We start from the raw sequence: 19567 nt of genomic DNA, 5'->3' as shown, positions 1-19567 counted from the left end.
AAATACGAAACTTCACCTAACACAACACAATAAATAAAATTCAATGGTATAGGTCTTTAAATAATTATTTTATTGTATCGTTAAACTTGTAATATTACGTTTTAATTATTCAATGTAATACTCCACTCCCGGTTACAAGCATTTGCTTCATCGGGAGTGTCAACCAAAAGTGTACTACAGTATTATTATCTTTCATATAAAAATTATTATTGTTATTATTATTATTACTATTATTATTATTATTATTATTATTATTATTATTATTATTATTATTATTATTACATATGAAATACAGCATGTAGAATATATTGCAATAGTTTCATTTCTAAGGCAGTGCATGTCCACAGAAATGAATTAATGCAAAAATGACATGCCAAACTTCTTTTCAAATCGAAACATTGCGAAAATATATTCCCATTATGTGTACAACATTAATTATTTTGCAGAATTATCATTCGTATAGAAAAAAAAGATACTATTACATTGAAGAAACTTGTGATAAAACATGTGTCTTGATCGCAATAAATGATCTAAAACAGTGATGTCAAAACAAATGCATTTTTGTGTCGACGTCGTGCGCGGGCATTAAGCACTAGGTATGGAAGGAGGAAGGATTATGTATATGAATAAGCAGCCTGTTGGGTTAAGAAAACAGCGGTGTACGAACTTCAAACGGAACGTGAAATTTTATGTCGTTATTTTTTCTTTTACCTTTCTGTTTGATATTTTCTATATTGTCTGTAAAACAAAAGTATTAACACAAATTTCTTAATATTGCAGTTGTGTTTTAAACGTTAGTAACATAGTAAAGGGTTAAGGAGGAATATTCACATAAATTCCATAGTACCTACAACTATACTGTATTAAGTGAATGAAACACATTCATAAAGGAAGTGATATCGCAAAGAAAGAGATTCAGTATGACATGATAAGTTGGAATTGATATTGATGGTAGGCCTATATTTAGCCTTACAAAAGAAATAAAAAAAAACTAATCAAAACAATGTTATAATACAAAGCAAAGTTGCCTAGGTATAGCTATGTTTTAACTGTAACTAATATTACATAACAAAACTCTTACCACATTTGCTTTTAAAGTGATAGTGGTGTGCAACTTCCTATAATCAGAATATTAAATTATTTTCTCGAAATTGGCTGAAGCTGTAGAGTTTTTACAACTCATGGGCACATATCTTTTGTTTATGATGTAACAATAGTTGCTTTGTAAATTCATTTCCTTACAAACATTTTCCATGCGAATAGTTTCAAAATTTGTAATACACTATCTTCAGTATTACGTATTTACGATATATTAGATTTACGAAAACATTGTTTCAGTGCCTATAAGGCTACTAAATAAGCATGTCTGAAAATTTCACTTTTCTGCAAAAAAAAAAAAAAATCAGAAAATATTCCTTTTGAATAAAAAAGCAAGCTTGTGAAAAATGAGCGTTAAAATTAAAGCTTACATTCATATAATGCACTTCTCTGACTAATCTAAAACTTAACATAGATACAGTTTTAATAAGTTATCTTCCCTTTATACATTGAATCAGTGCTGGCCATCCCTGTATATAGCTCGACCAAGCGGCATATACTACCTCTTTCATCTGTCTCTATCCTTTCCGCTGTAAAGCGCTCAGGCTCTCCTGAGCTCTAAAGAGCGCGCTTGCGCCTATGAGGATCAGTTGACATGACTGATCTACAAAATATGAAGGGAGGTAGAAAGGGAAGAAAATATAAAGATGTGACTGAATGGGAGAGGGATTACAATAACAAGAAAGATCATATGAAACCTACAGTATACTTACCAAAAACTCCAAGTCGGTAGTTGATAGTGACAAGCACAATATCTTTATCTAAGAAGTATTTGGGATGGTACAAAGTACTGACTCCGGATCCCTTCTCCATGGAACCTCCATGAAAATATACTATCACTGGAAAAGTCTGGACGCTGGGGAATGTGGTCTGTAGGCAAGATGTTAATATTAACCTACTGTATTAAGTTGGTTTTTTATTCTTCAGAGTTTTTAATAATAATAATAATAATAATAATAATAATAATAATAATAATAATAATAAGAAGAAATATTTTTATACGCTAATTGATGCAAAACTCACCTTGTCCATGTTAAAATATATTGCACAATACGCAAAAAAAAAGCTCTTGAAGCCTAATGTATTGGTCAGTGAAACCAGGAAAAAGTGCTATTGTAAGAGTTTAACACTTGCACACAACGTAATCTAACAGCGTTTTTTCCTGTTTTATTGATCAACAGTATTTAGGTTTCGGGAGTTTCTTGCATATTGTGGAAAATCTTTTAACATGGACAAGACGGGTTTTGCATCTAATAGCATTCGAGTGACTTAATAGAGTATCTAAGCGACAAATGATTAATTACCAGTGGAGTATAAACATTGAGATACAAGCAGTCTTCTTGTCCAACTATAGGTTTAGTCTTCTGAATACACATGGGACCATCTACAGTTGCATTCCATTTCTTATTCCAGAAATCTACAGGTTGAGGTGCCTGCGTCAGAAAATTGCATTGAATTATTACATCTTACTCTTTAAGTACATAATCAATTTGGTAAGAAGGTTTTCACAGACAGGTCCAATCATGAATAGAAGTACATTGGAAAATGGGGAAAGAGTCAATCTTGTTCTTGGTGTTTATTTATTTGTTTGTTCTGTTGGAGTTAAAGTCATCAGGTTTTCTCTTCCACACCACCAGAAATACAATACAACTACAAGCAAAATTATACATCAATGCAATTAATCTACAGTAATAACGAGTGACAATGAATATGACATAAAAGCAACTGAACATACAAATAGAAATTGAAAATAATAAAAATTAGTTTGGCATATTAAATGATGCAAAAAAGAACAAACAAAGAGTAAAAACATATACAACAAATACAGGCACAATATAAGTGTCACTCAGCATCATTGTTATTACCTAAGGGATAATAAGCTGTTCTAGTATCCTGACAGAAAGACAAGAGAAAGGATTAATTTAACAAAAGGAAATTATTGCCAAAATATTTAGGAGTAGTAGTACTATTTGGTCCATGACACGCTATCGTATGCTTTTTCTAAATTAAAAAAGAGATGTAAGGGTTATTCGAAAGCAATTATTTTTTAATTAGGTGTTTTACACAGAATAGCCTATGTGGTAGGGTGGAGTGAAAAAATTAATTTCAGAATTTAAATTCGGCAGGGCTTTCAAAAGTTGTCATTTAATGTCAAATGATCATGTACGAATTTTTTTGGATTTATTTTAATATTTAGATGCGCCCCAGAGGCTTCGACAATTTCCTTATAGTTAAAAATAAGAAAAAAAATGAGCTTTTGTTTTATTCTTATTACTTAATTGATTATATTACCTCATTTTCAGTTTGAGAGAGGATATGGATCACAGTCGTAGCGAGATATTGGAAAGGGGCAAGGATAGCCCAAGTATAAGGAGCACAACAGAATGCCCAATATCTGACACTCCAGCAAAAATATCAGAAAATGTTCTTCCAACCAGTGCTGATGTACTGAGCAACTGTCAACTGTGAGATGGAACATGAAACTTGATATTCATTCAAAATAACCAAACATCAGTGATATTGCAGAAATAGTTTCCGTAGATGTTGAGAAGATGTGGAGGAAAGCATCTGTTCCTCACATTTCTCACAAACGTGTAGTTGAAACATAATTTTATTACACAGTAAATACAGAAACATATTGAAACCATTCAAAGGTAGAGAAAGTGATACGAATTACAAAACAAAAGTTGAAACTACTGCAAAACTACTAATTCACAATTATTCGATATTGCCTTTTGCAAATGTACAGACTTTTTAAAATGCAAGTGTCCAAAAGACAAGAAGATTCCAAGTGATGAGCGAAGTTCATTGTTGACCAGAGAATCATGAGGAAAATGGTAATTGGTGGTATTGACTTTAAAATGACCCGGCATATTAAGAAAAAAGAGGAACGAAAGGTGAAGGAACAAAGGAGATTGGAGGTGAGTGTCAACAGAATATCGGATAAGTATTGCATCTGAAAGCAGTTCAGGATTAGATGATGGGGAAGAAAATAAAAGTAGAAATAAACCAATAACCAGAATAAAGAAAAATCAAATGAGATTGCATCTCCCAAACATGGCAAGGCGTGACCTTGCAGATCGAGCAGCTCCCTCTGTTGCTAGTGCTCGTTTGCATGTCATTGGTGTTGGATATGATGGTGAGACAAGTAATGTCGTCGATCGTACGCAGAGAAAGGAAGAAGTTTAGACAGGAAGCGATGGAAAGATTTGCTGAAAATTCCCGCCCTCTTGATGGGTTGTACTTCGATGGAAGAAAAGCCCTTAAAACAGTTCAAATTAAGAAGGGTTTCAAGTCCCATGCATCTACTCATTTGGAAGATCATTACACATTTGTTCAAGAACCGTATTCATGATACATAGGTCCTTACAGTTCCAAGTGGTTAACGAAAAATTATATTACAAGAGATGTTATCATTTTTCCATAAACAGAAATTTTCCTTATAAAACCTCACAGTAACAGGATGTGATGGAACAAATATAAACACTGGAGTCAAAGGTGCAGTCACATTCACTGGCAAGAAACACAGAGACAGGAACCACCAGTAACAAAGAATGTAGAAGAAGAAGAAATATTAGATGTAATTTATTCACGACAGGAGATAAACATTAACATACTCAAATTTCCATGTCACACTCGAGCGAATGAGATTTATTTTCACCTTATAACAGAAACATCCAAAAGTGTTTGTGGGGAAGACAGTTGACATGGTTTTGTTCTTGCAGGAATACAATCAAGGTCGCTAATGAAATCATTCAATACAAAGTCTGAATATACTCCTTGAAATTTGGAAAATAAGTTGCAAAACATTACACAAATTGTATCATTAACTAAATATGGTATAATATATTTACTTACGCATTTGTAATATGCACATTTGTCCAAGGGCTGTCATAAGTAAATAATTATTCCATTAGAAATGAAGAATTCTTTTTTTTTTTTTTTTTTTTTTTTTTTTTTTTGAAAAGTGGGCATTTTAGTAGTAATTACCTAAATTAGTATTTGTAAGTGAAGTGCATGTATCAGACATTTAAAATGACTTGAAATATACTTTAAAATAGTCATTTGTAGATTATTATCGAAAAATGTTCAACCGTTTGATGTTCCGATATTTGTTCTATACTTCACAGCGCTTGGGGCGCATCAAAGAATTGAGATAGAAACTTGAGATTTTCAATGAATAATAGCTATATCAATACACAACTTTTGCACACCCTGCCGATTTGAAATTCAACAAAAAAATGTTTCCCTATACTTTTCACTCCACCCTACTATGTGGTCAACAGTCGACCTTCCGGCTGTAAAACCTGCTTGTTCTTCAATTTCTAATACTATACATTCTTCTTCTAAGAAATATTTTAATATGTTTTCGTACATGCGACTGAAAATGTTCGTTACAGTGATATTCTTGCATTCATGTGTATTTCCTTTCTTATGTATTGCTGACAGAAGTTCAATTATCCAGCCGTTAGATAGGTATTGCTTCCCCATTTAAGGATATTTCAAACAACTATCTTAATTGTTATAAAAGTTTTGGTTCCCATGCTTTATGAGTTCTGCCGATATTTAATTTTCTCCTGATGACAATAGGTGCAAATTGAAACACAAGTCACTGTGATGAATACACATATCTTCGGTAGGATCTGTACTATCTCTGAGTTTATTTTTCGTTTCTGTAAGTACTGCTGTATTAATATTTGGGATAAGCCTATTAACAAGTGGTTGTGAACTGTATACGAGAATAATCTCGAAAATATTAAAACCTATTGCAGATGCTGTTTTAGCTGAAAATTAAATGGATTTAGGAAAGGTAGATCGTGGACAGACAGTGTCTTAATTTCTAAAACAAATAATAGAGAAAAGAATATAGGTAATGAATTTAGAAACAGACATCGCCTTTAATGATTATTATGAAAGGGCATTTGATAGACCAAAATTACGGAATATTTTGATGAGAAAAGAAATCCCACAAGTATAATACATGTTATTTACGATTTATACATGGACATCATTTTATTTTTACTAACATTTCTAATATTAACCTGACTATACCATTGGATTAACGGTTAAGAACCGGAAACACCGTTTGCTACCCCCTTCCACGACTGGAGATCGATGATACCGGCGTAAAATAAAAAAAAAACACTTTACTTGATATGGGAGGGAAGAAAAGTAGTTCATCCATTTACGTAAACTAGGAAATATCGCGATTTTGAGTTTGATCATTTTCATTAGGTTTTTGTTTAATCAAAATACAGTACTGTATTAAAAAAATAAGTGTTTTTACTGTCGAACTGAGTTATTATTCGGACGTATTCATTATGCGTGTATATTATACAGTCTACAGCACATTAGCGTACAATATAGAGAATGAAGTAAAATTGAAAAATAATCATAATATGAATGTTTAAACACATTTTTGAAAATGGTGGCCGTTCATTTCGATATAGGCTTCAATTCTTTTGTGCATATTATCGCACTATAGACTATTGTACCTGATTCCAATTACTAGTTTTGTCCTTCCTACTAGTAACTCATGTTGAAATAATTCTGAACCTACTCTATAAAAGAGTACGTACCTTGCGTACTGTAAATTCAATCTTCACTTCTGTCCGATGCGAAAAGATAAAATTACTCAGATATGCTATCTACTGTCCGCCAAAGTGGTTTTGTCATAGGGACGTAGAAAGGGGGGAAATCACGTGACAGTTAATTACTTAACATGGCCCTTTTATTTACGTTATTTTAAACAGTTGTGTAATATTACATAGACGCCCAATTCCTAACAGAAAAGAGCTAAGACAGTCCAGCCACTAGCCTTTACAGCCTTCTGCTCAGAAGCTGATGGGAGAAACCGGGATTCGACATAGGCAAACAGACGACTGTACCTGTGCGAAAATATGATTCAATACTGAAAGCTATTTTGTCACTGGAAAACCCGAACATATTTCTGGAACGTAGTATACTCAGTAACTCAGTAGTTTACTATGATCGTTAAGGCGACTCTGACTGCATACGCGGCCTTGGTTCTGTGTGGAGGATGGTTGGAAGTTTACTAGTAGAGGAGGTGGGAATGAAGTACATTCTAAAACTCAGGTACAATAAAAATTGAAGTAAAAATAAAATATGTCCCTGTATAATAACACTCGCATCCGCATTGATACAAAATATAGAATCGGGAGAGACAACGAACCAAGGTGTTCGGCAAGACGATTTGCTGATTGAGTGGAACCAACAACTAGTACACATAACCAAAGCAATTCATGTAAAAGAAAACATGTGCAGCATTAGACACAAAAATTACCGATCTGTAGCATGAATTTGTCTCAGTCCACTTCGGGCAGTGCCTGGTTCACGTGACTAGGGAAAGGATGTTTATTTTGCAATTAATTTACTTCTTGAATATGTCGTCATTATAGATTATTCATAACGCTTGACATATAAACAGATATAAAAAGCAACAAACAATCAAAACAAAGAAAAAACAGAGCGGAGACATGCATAAGAAATTCTTCACATGTAAACCTACGCTCTCACGGAATCAACCGAAGTCTTCCGAAGGGGAGTTAGCGTATGACAGCCGGTCATTTTCTGTGTCAAAGACTGTATACACTGCTGTTTGCTAACTGTAAGATTTCATTGCAGTGTTTGAGGAAGAATTGCAATGTTGTTCACAGCATATAGGGTAGATAGCAGTGTGTTAGCGACGATGTTGCTAGACTGCTGAAACTTTCAACTTAATTTTCTAATTAACCGTACATTTAATCACAAAAGTAATATAGGTTTTGTATTATTTTAAGTGTTCCATATCATTCACTTCAGTCTGTAAGATTATTTCATTTTCACTCTGTATGCACTGGCTAAAGTTGCAAAGGAATTTGATTGTAAGATTTCACCATCTAAAACTGAAGAAAATGGGTTTCAGAGGAAAGGATCCTGTAAGGTAAAATATTGTAATAGACGATGTACAGTAGTGGCAAAAAAAACCGGACCGACCCTTGTAGCTGATTTCAGAGCCTTGTTCACTCCAGAGCACGATAGACTGATAGCTAAGGCTTTCGTGGTTCGAATCCTGCCTGGGAAGGAAACATTTTTGTTCCTTATTCAAATTTATTCCCAATATTTTTCGATTGCTGGTAAAATTCATGTTCTGGGAATAATAAATTAATGAAGTAGTAAAATATCGCTGCAATGGAAAAGTATTGGGAATAAATTTGAATAAGGAAAAAAAAAGTTTCCTTCCCACGTAGGATTCGAACCACGAAAGACTTAGTTACCAGTCTATCGTGCTCTGGAGTGAACAAGGCTCTGAAATCAGCTACAAGGGTCGGTCCGGTTTTTTTGCCACTACTGTACTTAAATAAGTATTACACTTGAATTACTTGGGAAGTAATATATCTTATAGTCATGATAACGACCTCCATGCAAAACTTTCCACATACCAACTTATGTGCGCCACGATCAGAAGAACATTGGGGAATAATACGAGGAAGGAAAAACAAAGGGAGTTATACCTGAAAGCTTGATTTGCATAATACATATCATTGTTCGTGAACAGAAAACCACAATTTAAGTCACACAGAGTTAGTGTGCACTCAATGTTGTTTGCTTGAAGGTTGTCAGCCCATTTTGAGGTCTGTGGTACAGAGAGAAAAATTGGATCTGTGTCTGGTAGAGTTCCCGGGTAGCTCAGTTGGTAGAGCGTTGCTACGTTTAACCAAAGGTTCCGGGTTCGTTGCCCGGAACAATTTTTCCTTCCAAATTATTCAAATGAGCTTTACAGGGAGTTATACCTGAAAGCTTGATTTGCATAATACACGTTACTGTTCGTGAACAGAAAACCACAATGTAAGTCACACATAGTTAGTGTGCACTCAATGTTGGTTGCTTGACGGTTGTCAGCCCACTTTGAGGTCTGTGGATAGAGAGGGAAAAATTGGATCTGTGTCTGCTAGAGTTCCCGGGTAGCTCAGCTGGTAGAGCGTTGTTACGTTTAACCAAAGGTTCCGGGTTCGGTGCCCAGCCCCGGAACAATTTTTCCTTCGAAATTATTCAAATCAACTTTACAGGGAGTTATACCTGAAAGCTTGATTTGCAGCTACTTTATTGGTTGAACTGCTGTTGCCATGGTTACCGGGGAGCAGAGTGATGTATCTGTCTCCTCTCTCTCACATCACCAACTGGATGTGGTCGACTTGATGTCGTAGTGAATAGTAAAATTAATATAAAAGGAAAAATGTGTTCATTTTCTATAACTTGTCTGTGATCTTAATTCAACTGGAATTAATATTGGTATATTGTGTTCTGGTAAAATATTAAGGGAGGCACAACCTCCCTTGCTTCCCCTGAAAATCCGCCGCTGGCGCCCAGCAATGATCAATTAAAGAAATGCATAGTCATATTGATAGAATTTAAATACAAAACAGCAATTTGACATATTAAAATTACATATTAAAAGAGCCAAAGAGAAGTTGTGTTTGCCTGCATCTCGATTATCTCTCTGGCAGATAATGAGAAACATTGAATTCCACTATAAGATGAAACACATGGAGTGGAAATATTTGATGGAACGTCAAGGTCAAGACATAGTTGCGTTGCGTAATCAGTTTCTTTGTACAAGTAAAGATATAAGATATAAGATAAGAATGTCCTATAGTCTTTCTCGATGAAACATGAATAAATTTGATCATGACAAAAGATAAACTGTGAACAATTAGTGATGACGACCCAGTTCCCCGTGCGCCGATTGGTAAAGGTTCCAGGGTTACAGTATTCCATGCCAGTAATTATTTGGAGTATGTATAAAATTGGTTACTAGTGTTCAAATCGCGTTAAACTAAGGATTATCCCGAAGAAATGGAGAGTCACCGTTTAAAAATTGGTTTCAGGAGCAACTTTTACCTAACATCTCACCTAATTCTGTTATTGTTATGGATAACGCATACATGATACATGTACATAGGCCTATACGAGTGTTCTACCAGGATTATGAACTTTCTTTTTAAATGTTCGGTAATCTTCGCCATCCTGCAAAACTGGCCTGCAACTGGATTAGCAATCTGACGAGGTCTATTCATGAAACGCGCTATAGGTTTCTTTAAAAACCTATCGGCCATTCCCGAATTACAATCTTAACGCGCCTGCCACACAACACCACCTGAAGGGTGGCCTTTTGTTCCCACTACAGTGTGCGAGTAAGGGACGATTGCCACACATTGCACAGGTATGTCCTAGAACTAAGGGCGGACGTCATATTCTGACCATAATTATTTATATTTTTCTCAAGCTGGATTTTTTCACAAATAAATTTGGAACAAAATTTGAAACTTATTTTCTATGAATAAATAAGATTTGAATATTGTTCGTGCTACAAAGGGGGCGCATACGCTACTGGTTGTTTTTGCGAAATTGTTTGAGTTGTACTCCCTAATGAGGGATGCATCGCATTTCCCTTTTACTTTTGAGAAGCGGTTGTAATCAGGGAAGTTCGCGAGGGACCTCGGTTTTTTCTTCAAGTATATTGTACGTGATTGAAGACGTAACTTTCCAAAGGGGCTGAGCGCCAAAAACAACTTTCTGTGATACTGATTGAGAACACGCATGTTGAGTATTCTCCGACACCTTCTTTTGGCTCACGAATGAGTCACTTAGTCCTGCATTATGTCTCGAACAGGATAATTTTATTTTCGACCGTCCGATGTGAAGGCTGAAAATGCAGTATGCTGCAGCCTCATAAGAATGCATGCAATCACCTTTATACTGTCAGTCTTGCAGTTGACATACAATAGAATCCATATAGTATGATATTCGCATTTGGATGTACCTCCGTTACATTGAATAAAATGAAATTCGAAAAAACTGGCACATAGCTCCTTTGGAAAGATAGGTCTTAAATTACAGTAGTAGTTATTATAAAATGAACTAATATTTGGTTGATATAGGGGTTGTACTATACAGTATTCTGTGAGAAGGAAGGAATGGTGGCCGGAGAGGTACTGTATTAACTGTTTCAGGGACAATGCGTTAGAAATTCAGGAACTGGAAGATTGAGGGGAGTCATCAAGTTCGAAAATGAAAAAAAAAGTTATGTTTATTCTTTTACACTTTATGAAACTATGGTTCATTGTGTTTAATTTGGTGTTTGGTTTATTAAAATAAGGGAAGTTGGGGGAATATGGGCACCTTAGTACTATTTCGGGTGCAATATCTCTCGGGCTTTTCTAATAAATAATTTTACAGCTGGGATATGTTTCTTAACTATTTAGCTATATTATATAAGAATCCTGACTGCTTACTCCTAATTGTATACAAGTAAAACTGGAAAATGCAAGTTAATGTGTTTTGCCCATATTCCCCCGAGTGTGGGGGTAAAATGGGCATTAATGATGTGAATCATATTCAACTGAAACAAGTGAAAAACACTTAAAATACTTGAAAATATAACTGTATTAACTATATTATATATTGTATATGCAATTTGTGATGGTTATTGCGTAACGCCTTTGGCAGATGATGTGACTCTTTGGCGATGAATGACGTTTGGAGATTCTAATACATTTGAATCAGTTGAAGGAATTGTATGAATTGTAGGTTTGTCACCTGATGCTGCAGTGCCAATGTAAAGCATAATCAGGAATGACACTCATGTGCAGTGGAAAAGGGCCTGAAGCTCCGAAGGCATTTACAGCCAGACATACATTGACACATCTGTTTCATGCTTCTTTGACAATGGAAGCAAACTTGACCTTCGTAAAATGTCTCCTACGTTGCCTGAAGAAAGCTGTAGCACTACTGTTTTAAGCTTTCTTCAGGGGACCAAACAGACCACTATCTGCTGATTGAAGCCAGGCTGTGGTGTGTGGAGGAAGACAAAACATGCATAATCCATTTTCTACTGCAAAGTTAAGAGTGTCAGGATTACAACTATGTGAATCACGTCCATCTACTATCAAAATTGCAGGTGCATACTTACTGATGTTGAAATAAGCAACGAAGTTCTTGATTATTGAGAAAAAAATATATGAGGCGTGATCATTAAATTCCGAGATTTTGTCTGCTGTGGGCGAAAGGATCACGTGATTGACACGCGTGCGCAGCAGTGACACTAGACGACCTTGAAAAGACGCGACACGAAGTTTCGAAGCGCTCTCTTCATTGAAACCTGTGTTACACAAGATTTTGTTAGCACGTGCATCCGCGCACTTGCGAAATGCGATGGACTCGGAAATGAAGCAGAGAGCCAACGTCAAATTCTTTGGGAAATCGGCAACCGTAACCCATGGAATGTTGAACCAAGCCTACGGGAATGAAGCAGTGATTCAGGCGAGATGTTTCGGGTGGCACTCGTGCTTCAGAAATGGTAAAACGTCGCTGAAGGACGATGAGATGCCAGGTCGTCCACACACGTGCAACACTGGCGAAAATGTCGAAAAAATTCGACAAATTGTGCATAATGATCCTCACGTCCATTTTGAATATGAACGACTACAGCTCTGGACAAAGAACAAATGGATGCTCCATGACGACACTCCGCCAGCTCACAGAGCTCTCGCAACACTTCAGTTTTGCACTCTTAATGAGATGGTCGTCGTTCCTCACTCCCGTATTCACCAGATTTGGCCACCTGCGACTTTTTTTTTTTTTTTCCGAAGATGAAATTCAAGCTAAAGGGTCACCGTTTTAGCACTGTGGAGGACATCCAACGCGAATCGCAGAACGTGCTTGACAGGCTTCAAGAACGCGACTTCCAGGAGGCATTCCAAAAATGGCAGACTCGCTGGGATCAGTATATAGCTGCCCAAGTGGACTACCTTGAAGGGGATGGCAGCCACATTTAAATGAGGTGGTTTTATTTCTACTTATGGGACAGGTCTCGGAATTTAATGATTATACCTCGTATCTCCGTTAATGTAGGCAAACTGCTTGTTGAAGTACAACTTACTGGCAGCAGGCAGCTCTTCTTTCAGTCATTATTGTCCTCACTCCATTTATAATGATACTTCGAGAGAAGTAGTTCCCTGCTGCATTGAAGCAGGCCAGAAGGGTAATGGTTTTTCCCTTTTCTTTAGAGTAAATGCAATGCACCACTTTGTGTGCTTTGGGTGCAATGACGTCTGTCGCTCTTGTAATCATTTGTAGGCCATTTTCATCAAGATTGGAGAGTCATTTTCATGAACTGTAATGCTTGCCCATATTCCCCCGAACATTATCGTCGATATTACCCCGACATGTAGGGTTTATTTTGAACAGTTTGCACTACCGTAAACTATTCACAAAACAACTTCTGAAGCAATAGAACGGCAGTTCAAGATGTGTATTTTGTATGTATACTATTAGATTTAAATTATTTTATAAAGTTCATGTGTAATCTACTGTATATAATATATCTAAAATAAGTATTGTGAAATTTTAGTATACTTGGAAGTCAATACTTACGACTTAGATGGCTGTTTTAACAACAATACGAGACAATCCTGCACAGCGCGCATCCCACAGCAACCATTACGATACTCTCACTTTATACTAACCGTTATTAGCGAAGAAACATAATTCTTTGCAAGAGTTTTGACATGAAAACTTAACATTGCCCATATGCCCCACGTGCCCATATTCCCCCGAATTCCCTTATACGAATATTATTTTAAATATATTTAAAAAATATATTAGTGTAGGCCTATTTATGTTTTAGAGAAAAAAAATTTACCACTTTTCACAAAAAAAAATATTACCTCAGGAACTAATTGTCTTAGAAAGCTGTGATTTGGTGTGTTTTGTAGTAAAATTAATGCTTCACAAAGCCTGTGTTTCAAGACGTTGCCCATCCTGATTTATTAAAAAATATTTGAGAGGAAGATCTCAGAATAATAATGAATCGTTCAATAGCGTTGTTTGGTACGAGTGCCAATAAATGTATTTGTTGGTACGTCAACGTTGGAACTTGATGTACTAGACGTTGTACTCGCATTTAATGATAAATACATACAGGTGTTGAAGGATCTAGGTATTCAAATAGGATATAATACCTCTAAAAACATGGCGAACTTGGCAAAGAACGCACTAACAAACATAACCAGAGAGACAAGATCCAAGAGAAGGAGGGCAGCATTAGTTGTGCAGGACCGAGAAGATGATGAGGGCCATCACACAGGAGAATTTAGAACATATTTTCTGTAATAAGTGTGTTTTTATGGAAATTTTCACTTTAAACGTAATTTATTTAAAACTACATTTTTCAACATAAATGATCCATGTTCTCAGAAACTACTAGGTCTAACTGCACGAAATTTTTTTCTATACATTTCTGATAATACTATGATGAAGTGGAATTTCTTTAATTGAGTTAGCTGTAATATTTTGTTAAAAAATGAATATATATAGGGCCTATATATGCTTTAATTTTAGAGGTTTATAAAAAATCATATCTTTTTCTATCAGATTTTTTATCACCAAAATGAATCAGTGCACGCATCCTTTTCTATAATATTTTTATCACCAAAACGAATCAGTGCACGCAGAAGGAGTGCTTAAACATACTGTAAAAATATCACATTTTTATAGCTAGTTTGTTCTGAGATAACGGGTTATTAATAGGTCTATTGCTGTTTTAACATTAGTGAGATAGGGTTTGACGACTCCCCTTTAACTATATTTACATTATACATTAAGATTGTCCGCCACTGTAGCTCAGTACTAGCAAGCTGGGCTTATACGCTAGGGGACGCGAGTTCAAATCTCGATTCATCTTAAATTTGTTACTTATTTTGGGCAAGCCTGTGGTCCAGGTAATACAGGGGTTCTCTTCGCATACTCAGGTTCCCATATGACATCCCAAAAACTCTCCATCATCATCATCATCATCATTTATTAATTCATTCATTACGAAAGTTATGTAGAAACACCGCATTTGGCGCACTCTGGATAGTCTTTGACGAACTGTCTACGCACCTCAGAACGAGAAACATCTGCAGTATTAGCCACGCAAGTAGAATTGGGATGAATAATGCAATTTAAAATCCTGCCAATGCGTAAAAGAAAAACATTGAGATCAAAATATATACAGTGTCGTATAATATTGTTTTTTTTTTTTGATAACACAACATGCAAAAAAATAATGTAGATATCAAAACAAGGTTTGAAACCGAACAAAAGGATCAAAATTGACATTGATGTATAATCTATACTAATAATAAATCTGTAACCGAAATTTTTCTCGTAATTTTCGATTTTCCAAAAATAATTGGTCCTAACATATATAATTAACCACCCTGAAATCGAAAATCGCATTTTTGAAATTTTTGTTTGTATGTCTGTCTGTATGTTTGTTACCTTTTCACGCGATAATGGCTGAACCGATTTATATGAAAATTGGAATATAAATTAAGTTCGTTGTAACTTAGATTTTAGGCTATATGGCATTCAAAATACTTTATTTAAAAGGGGGGTTATAAGGGGGCCTGAATTAAATAAATCGAAATATCTCGCTTATTATTGATTTTTGTGAAAAATGTTACATAACAAAAGTTTCTTTAAAAATGATTTCCGATAAGTTTTATTCTTTATAAAATTTTGATAGGCCTGATATTTAATGAGATAAATGAGTTTTAAAATTAAGATAACACCATCTAAGACGGTGCAATGAATTAAGAACAAATGACTTCGTCTATAAGGGGCCTTGGACAACAACAATCGAAAAAGGGGCCTTGGACATCAACAATCGAAAGCTATTAAACATAGCCTACAGAGAATGTTTCTGTGTTTGTATGAAGTAATATCAGAAGCTAAATTAACCGATTTGTATAATTAATTATTATTTCACCATTGGAAAGTGTAGTTTCTCTAGATGGACATAATGCTATAATGTTATTACAGTAACGTCTGAGTAAATCGAGGACAGATAAGCTTAAAATAGCTTCTTATGCACAGAAAATTTGATAGGCTATTTTGTACATTCGTTTTCTGTATTTCTTAAAATAATATTTATGTACACTCATTTTAATCTCGGAGAATTAACGAACAACGAGAATGTATTGATTTAGTATGCAGTAATAATACGTTAGCTTAGCAATCCATTATTTTATAATTCAAATTTTAACTATGCTCAATTGGATCGTGTTAAAATACATAAAATATATATGCAATAAATGTAATGCAAAAAAAATTGGGTAATGAGCGAAGCAGATTATCTTGCGCTGTTGTAAAAGTTGTTCCCTGGATCAAACGTCCTATTTTAATTATGTAATTACTTTACATTTATTTCTAACAGGTGCAGCGGAGCGCACGGGTACGGCTAGTAATAAAATATAACAAATGGTGAGAAGTTAGTAGCTATTTATATTAATTTACAATTCATTAGATTGGATAGCAATGTAATAACGTTTCTTACTTGCATTTTAGAAAATTTATTTCTCGAAATGATTTTGTTTTAGGAGATGCATGACGGGTGCATTTAGGAAAATAGGGTCATCACTAGAGACGAGAATTCCATGCAAATGCATGTTTTTATAGGAGCATAGGACATAGCTCAAAGTTAGAACTTATCCATTTCATTACTTTCCGGTTCCAAGTATGTGTACTTTTTCCGTGCATATTTGCATGTTTTGGTCTTTTTGGGGATAGAAACATGCATAATGCGTATTTATGCAATTTTTAGCTTGAATATGCGTATAATATACATTATATTCAGTTTAAATGCATATTTTAATGGTTTTGAGTTGTCACCTCAGTTTCCCGATTTTTATGTCCCTTATTTTAGCTTCAAGAATCAGGATAAAAGAAGAAAAAAAAACTAAATAACACAAAAAGGTCCATTCAAGTTTGCACTCATAATTTCTTCCATGTAGAGAAGTCATTCTCTGCCTACAAAAACATATTGACTGAAAAGCACAGGAATCTCACAGAAACCAATTTAGAAATATTGTTAGTTATTAACTGTGCAAAAAAGTGAAGTGAAATAAGAAATTTGGAACAAAATGAAAGTGCTTATTTTAATGTATTGTTTGCTTCATCGTGCATTTTCCAAAGTTCGATAGTGCATAAATGCATGCATATTTTGGGATTTTATAGTGCATGAAATTCTCGTCTCTAGTCATCACAATAGGTTTGCTTCATGTGGACCCCTGCCTTTGCCCAACAAAATGCCACTGAAATTACACAAATATATGTTTAGTAATTTTATCTATAATATTTATAACTTGTTCCTCACTCTCGTAACAGTTGACCAACTAGTCGGTTAATAATTCCTTCATAATGTTATAGTCAGGCTTAGAGACTTTAGACCCGATAGAAGAAAACACTGCGATTTCAAGTTGGAAATCTGGACGGTAGTGGGTGGGGGCAGTGAGGGTAGCGACCTACCTTTCGTCCCATGTGCTTTATTTACTCAGTCATACTCGTAAGGCAGGGAGAGGAGGTACTGTTCTGATAATAAAAAGAGTCCTGTATGTCTAGGTCACTTTGTCGGAAGAGAGAACAGGAGATAGTAGTCTATAGTTTTGATTTATGCATGTGGTCATCTATCTGATTAGTCGTAAGAATATAATTAACAGTAATAATGCCAAACGTGAAAGACTCTAAGATGCATTTATTTTTGCAGGAGTTCGGAAATGATTATTTTGAAGTTAATGGGGATCATGTTACATGTAAATTGTGTCATGTCAGACTAAGGGGAGACAAAAAACGATACCTTGAGACCCACTGTAACTCCCGAAAACATATTTCACATATAAATATTTTGTCTCTAAGAGGGAAGAATTTCCACCTGTGTCACATTCACTTAGAAATAAATCATCCGAGTTATTCCTAGATCTATGTGAAATGATGATGAAGAGGGATGAAGTTACAGCTGAATGGAGAAAGTTACAAAACACAGAACTGAACGCATTGTATTCTTCATCTGACATAATTAGGAACATTAAATCCAGACGTTTGAGATGGGCAGAGCATGTAGTACGTATGGGCGAATCCAGAAATGCATATAGAGTGTTAGTTGGGAGGCCGGAGGGAAAAATACCTTTGGGGAGGCCGAGACGTAGATGGGAAGATAATATGAAAATGGATTTGAGGGAGGTGGGATATGATGATAGAGACTGGATTAATCTTGCTCTAGAGGGCTTATGTGAGGGCGGCAATGAACCTGGTTCCTTAAAAGCAGTAAGTAAGTAAGTAAGTAAGTAAGTATTGCACATGTGCTTATGAAAGAAGCCGAAAGGAAATGCATATTAATTTATTTTGAAAATTTCGCATTATAGGTTTTTATTTTAATCTGCGTAAAGATTAATTTTTTTATCCTACAGAATTTTTCTCCTCTAACATTCATTTTATTTTAATGTTTGATAAATTAGTTGTCTTTCTTTGGAACGTCACTGTACAGCACCAGCAGACTGGACTGAACTTGGTTTCATGTACACATGTCTCTCCTTCTGCCGACTCCCATCCACCTCAAACATAGTGACAAAGCTGCCTATAGTATGGACTTACTTAACTTATTCTATCGGGTCCAAAATCTCGATGTCTGGTTATAGTGTTCTAATATTATAAACTGATTTTTAAGTCCCATGCTTCAAGAGCGTGACGTTGTACAACTCCATGTAATTGTTACCCGGAATCTTGGGCAAATTTTGTCGAACTTTATTTATGATACAGCTTACCTTGAATCGAAGTGGCCCTACCGGAGGTGCAGCATACGGCATTCCTCTGAATGAACAGAAGTTTCGTCCATTCCTCGACGTCATCTGGGAGCCCTGTACGGACGCCTCCTGTTTGGACACGAGGCATTTCCCCTGCGCCTGGTAGACGAGGAGAGCGGCGAGACAGCAGCACCACAGTTGAAGCATCGTCGTGCAACTGCTTAGCGGCATTAGGCGCAGCACGTGTAAGAGCGCGCCATATATAGGACTGATATACACCAGCACGTCACAGAGCGTTGGCCACGTTTTTGTAAGTGGTGAAGCGTGCATGGACGACGCAAATGAAAGAAACTTCCTGCTAGCGCTACAAAGGGATTTTTTTCTAGCACATAAAAAGTAACTATCATTAGGCTTTGTACACAGTCTAAAACAATGTTCCGCAACCTTTTTCTACTCACGGTACATCCTAGATGGGCCTAGACTCGATACAGAATACCAAAATGTTAATCACCTCAAAAACCTATGATGTGACTCTCTTAATATAATTACGTAATAGAATCAAGTTAATAATAATAATAATAATAATAATAATAATAATAATAATAGTAATAATAATTTTATTATTATTATTATTATTATTATTATCAAAGAGAAATCGACTCTTGCATTATCTTATTAACAATTCACTGTAGAAAATACAAATTTCTAATACTAATATTGGAGTAAATAACTCTACTCACACTTTCAATGTGATACTGTGGCCTGCTTAGCTTCACAGAGGTGGCTGATCCGTGGTGGAATCGTTGAAAGTGCAAGCCTCATTTCTTCATCTATGGATCTGAGTC

The 19567-nt window shown here is 35.4% G+C and overlaps 1 protein-coding gene across 2 annotated transcripts in view; it reads right to left on the bottom strand.

The window, feature by feature from the left end:
- Nucleotides 1–18980, bottom strand: part of LOC138705177 (juvenile hormone esterase-like) — a 67642-nt gene extending 48662 nt beyond the window's left edge. For both annotated transcript variants that reach the window (XM_069833882.1, XM_069833883.1), the window contains exons 1-3: nt 18744–18980; nt 2403–2531; nt 1812–1968 (exon numbers count right to left, since the gene is read on the bottom strand). In XM_069833882.1, the coding sequence (XP_069689983.1) occupies nt 1812–1968; nt 2403–2531; nt 18744–18953 (496 nt within the window). In that variant the 5' untranslated portion in view covers nt 18954–18980. The remainder of the gene's footprint in view (nt 1–1811; nt 1969–2402; nt 2532–18743) is intronic.
- Between the last annotated feature and the right edge of the window lie 587 nt (nt 18981–19567).

The sequence above is a fragment of the Periplaneta americana genome, chromosome 8 (genome assembly GCF_040183065.1).
Source record: "Periplaneta americana isolate PAMFEO1 chromosome 8, P.americana_PAMFEO1_priV1, whole genome shotgun sequence".
In the NCBI taxonomy this organism is placed as follows: domain Eukaryota; kingdom Metazoa; phylum Arthropoda; class Insecta; order Blattodea; family Blattidae; genus Periplaneta; species Periplaneta americana.
This window is presented reverse-complemented; position numbering and strand designations above follow the sequence as displayed.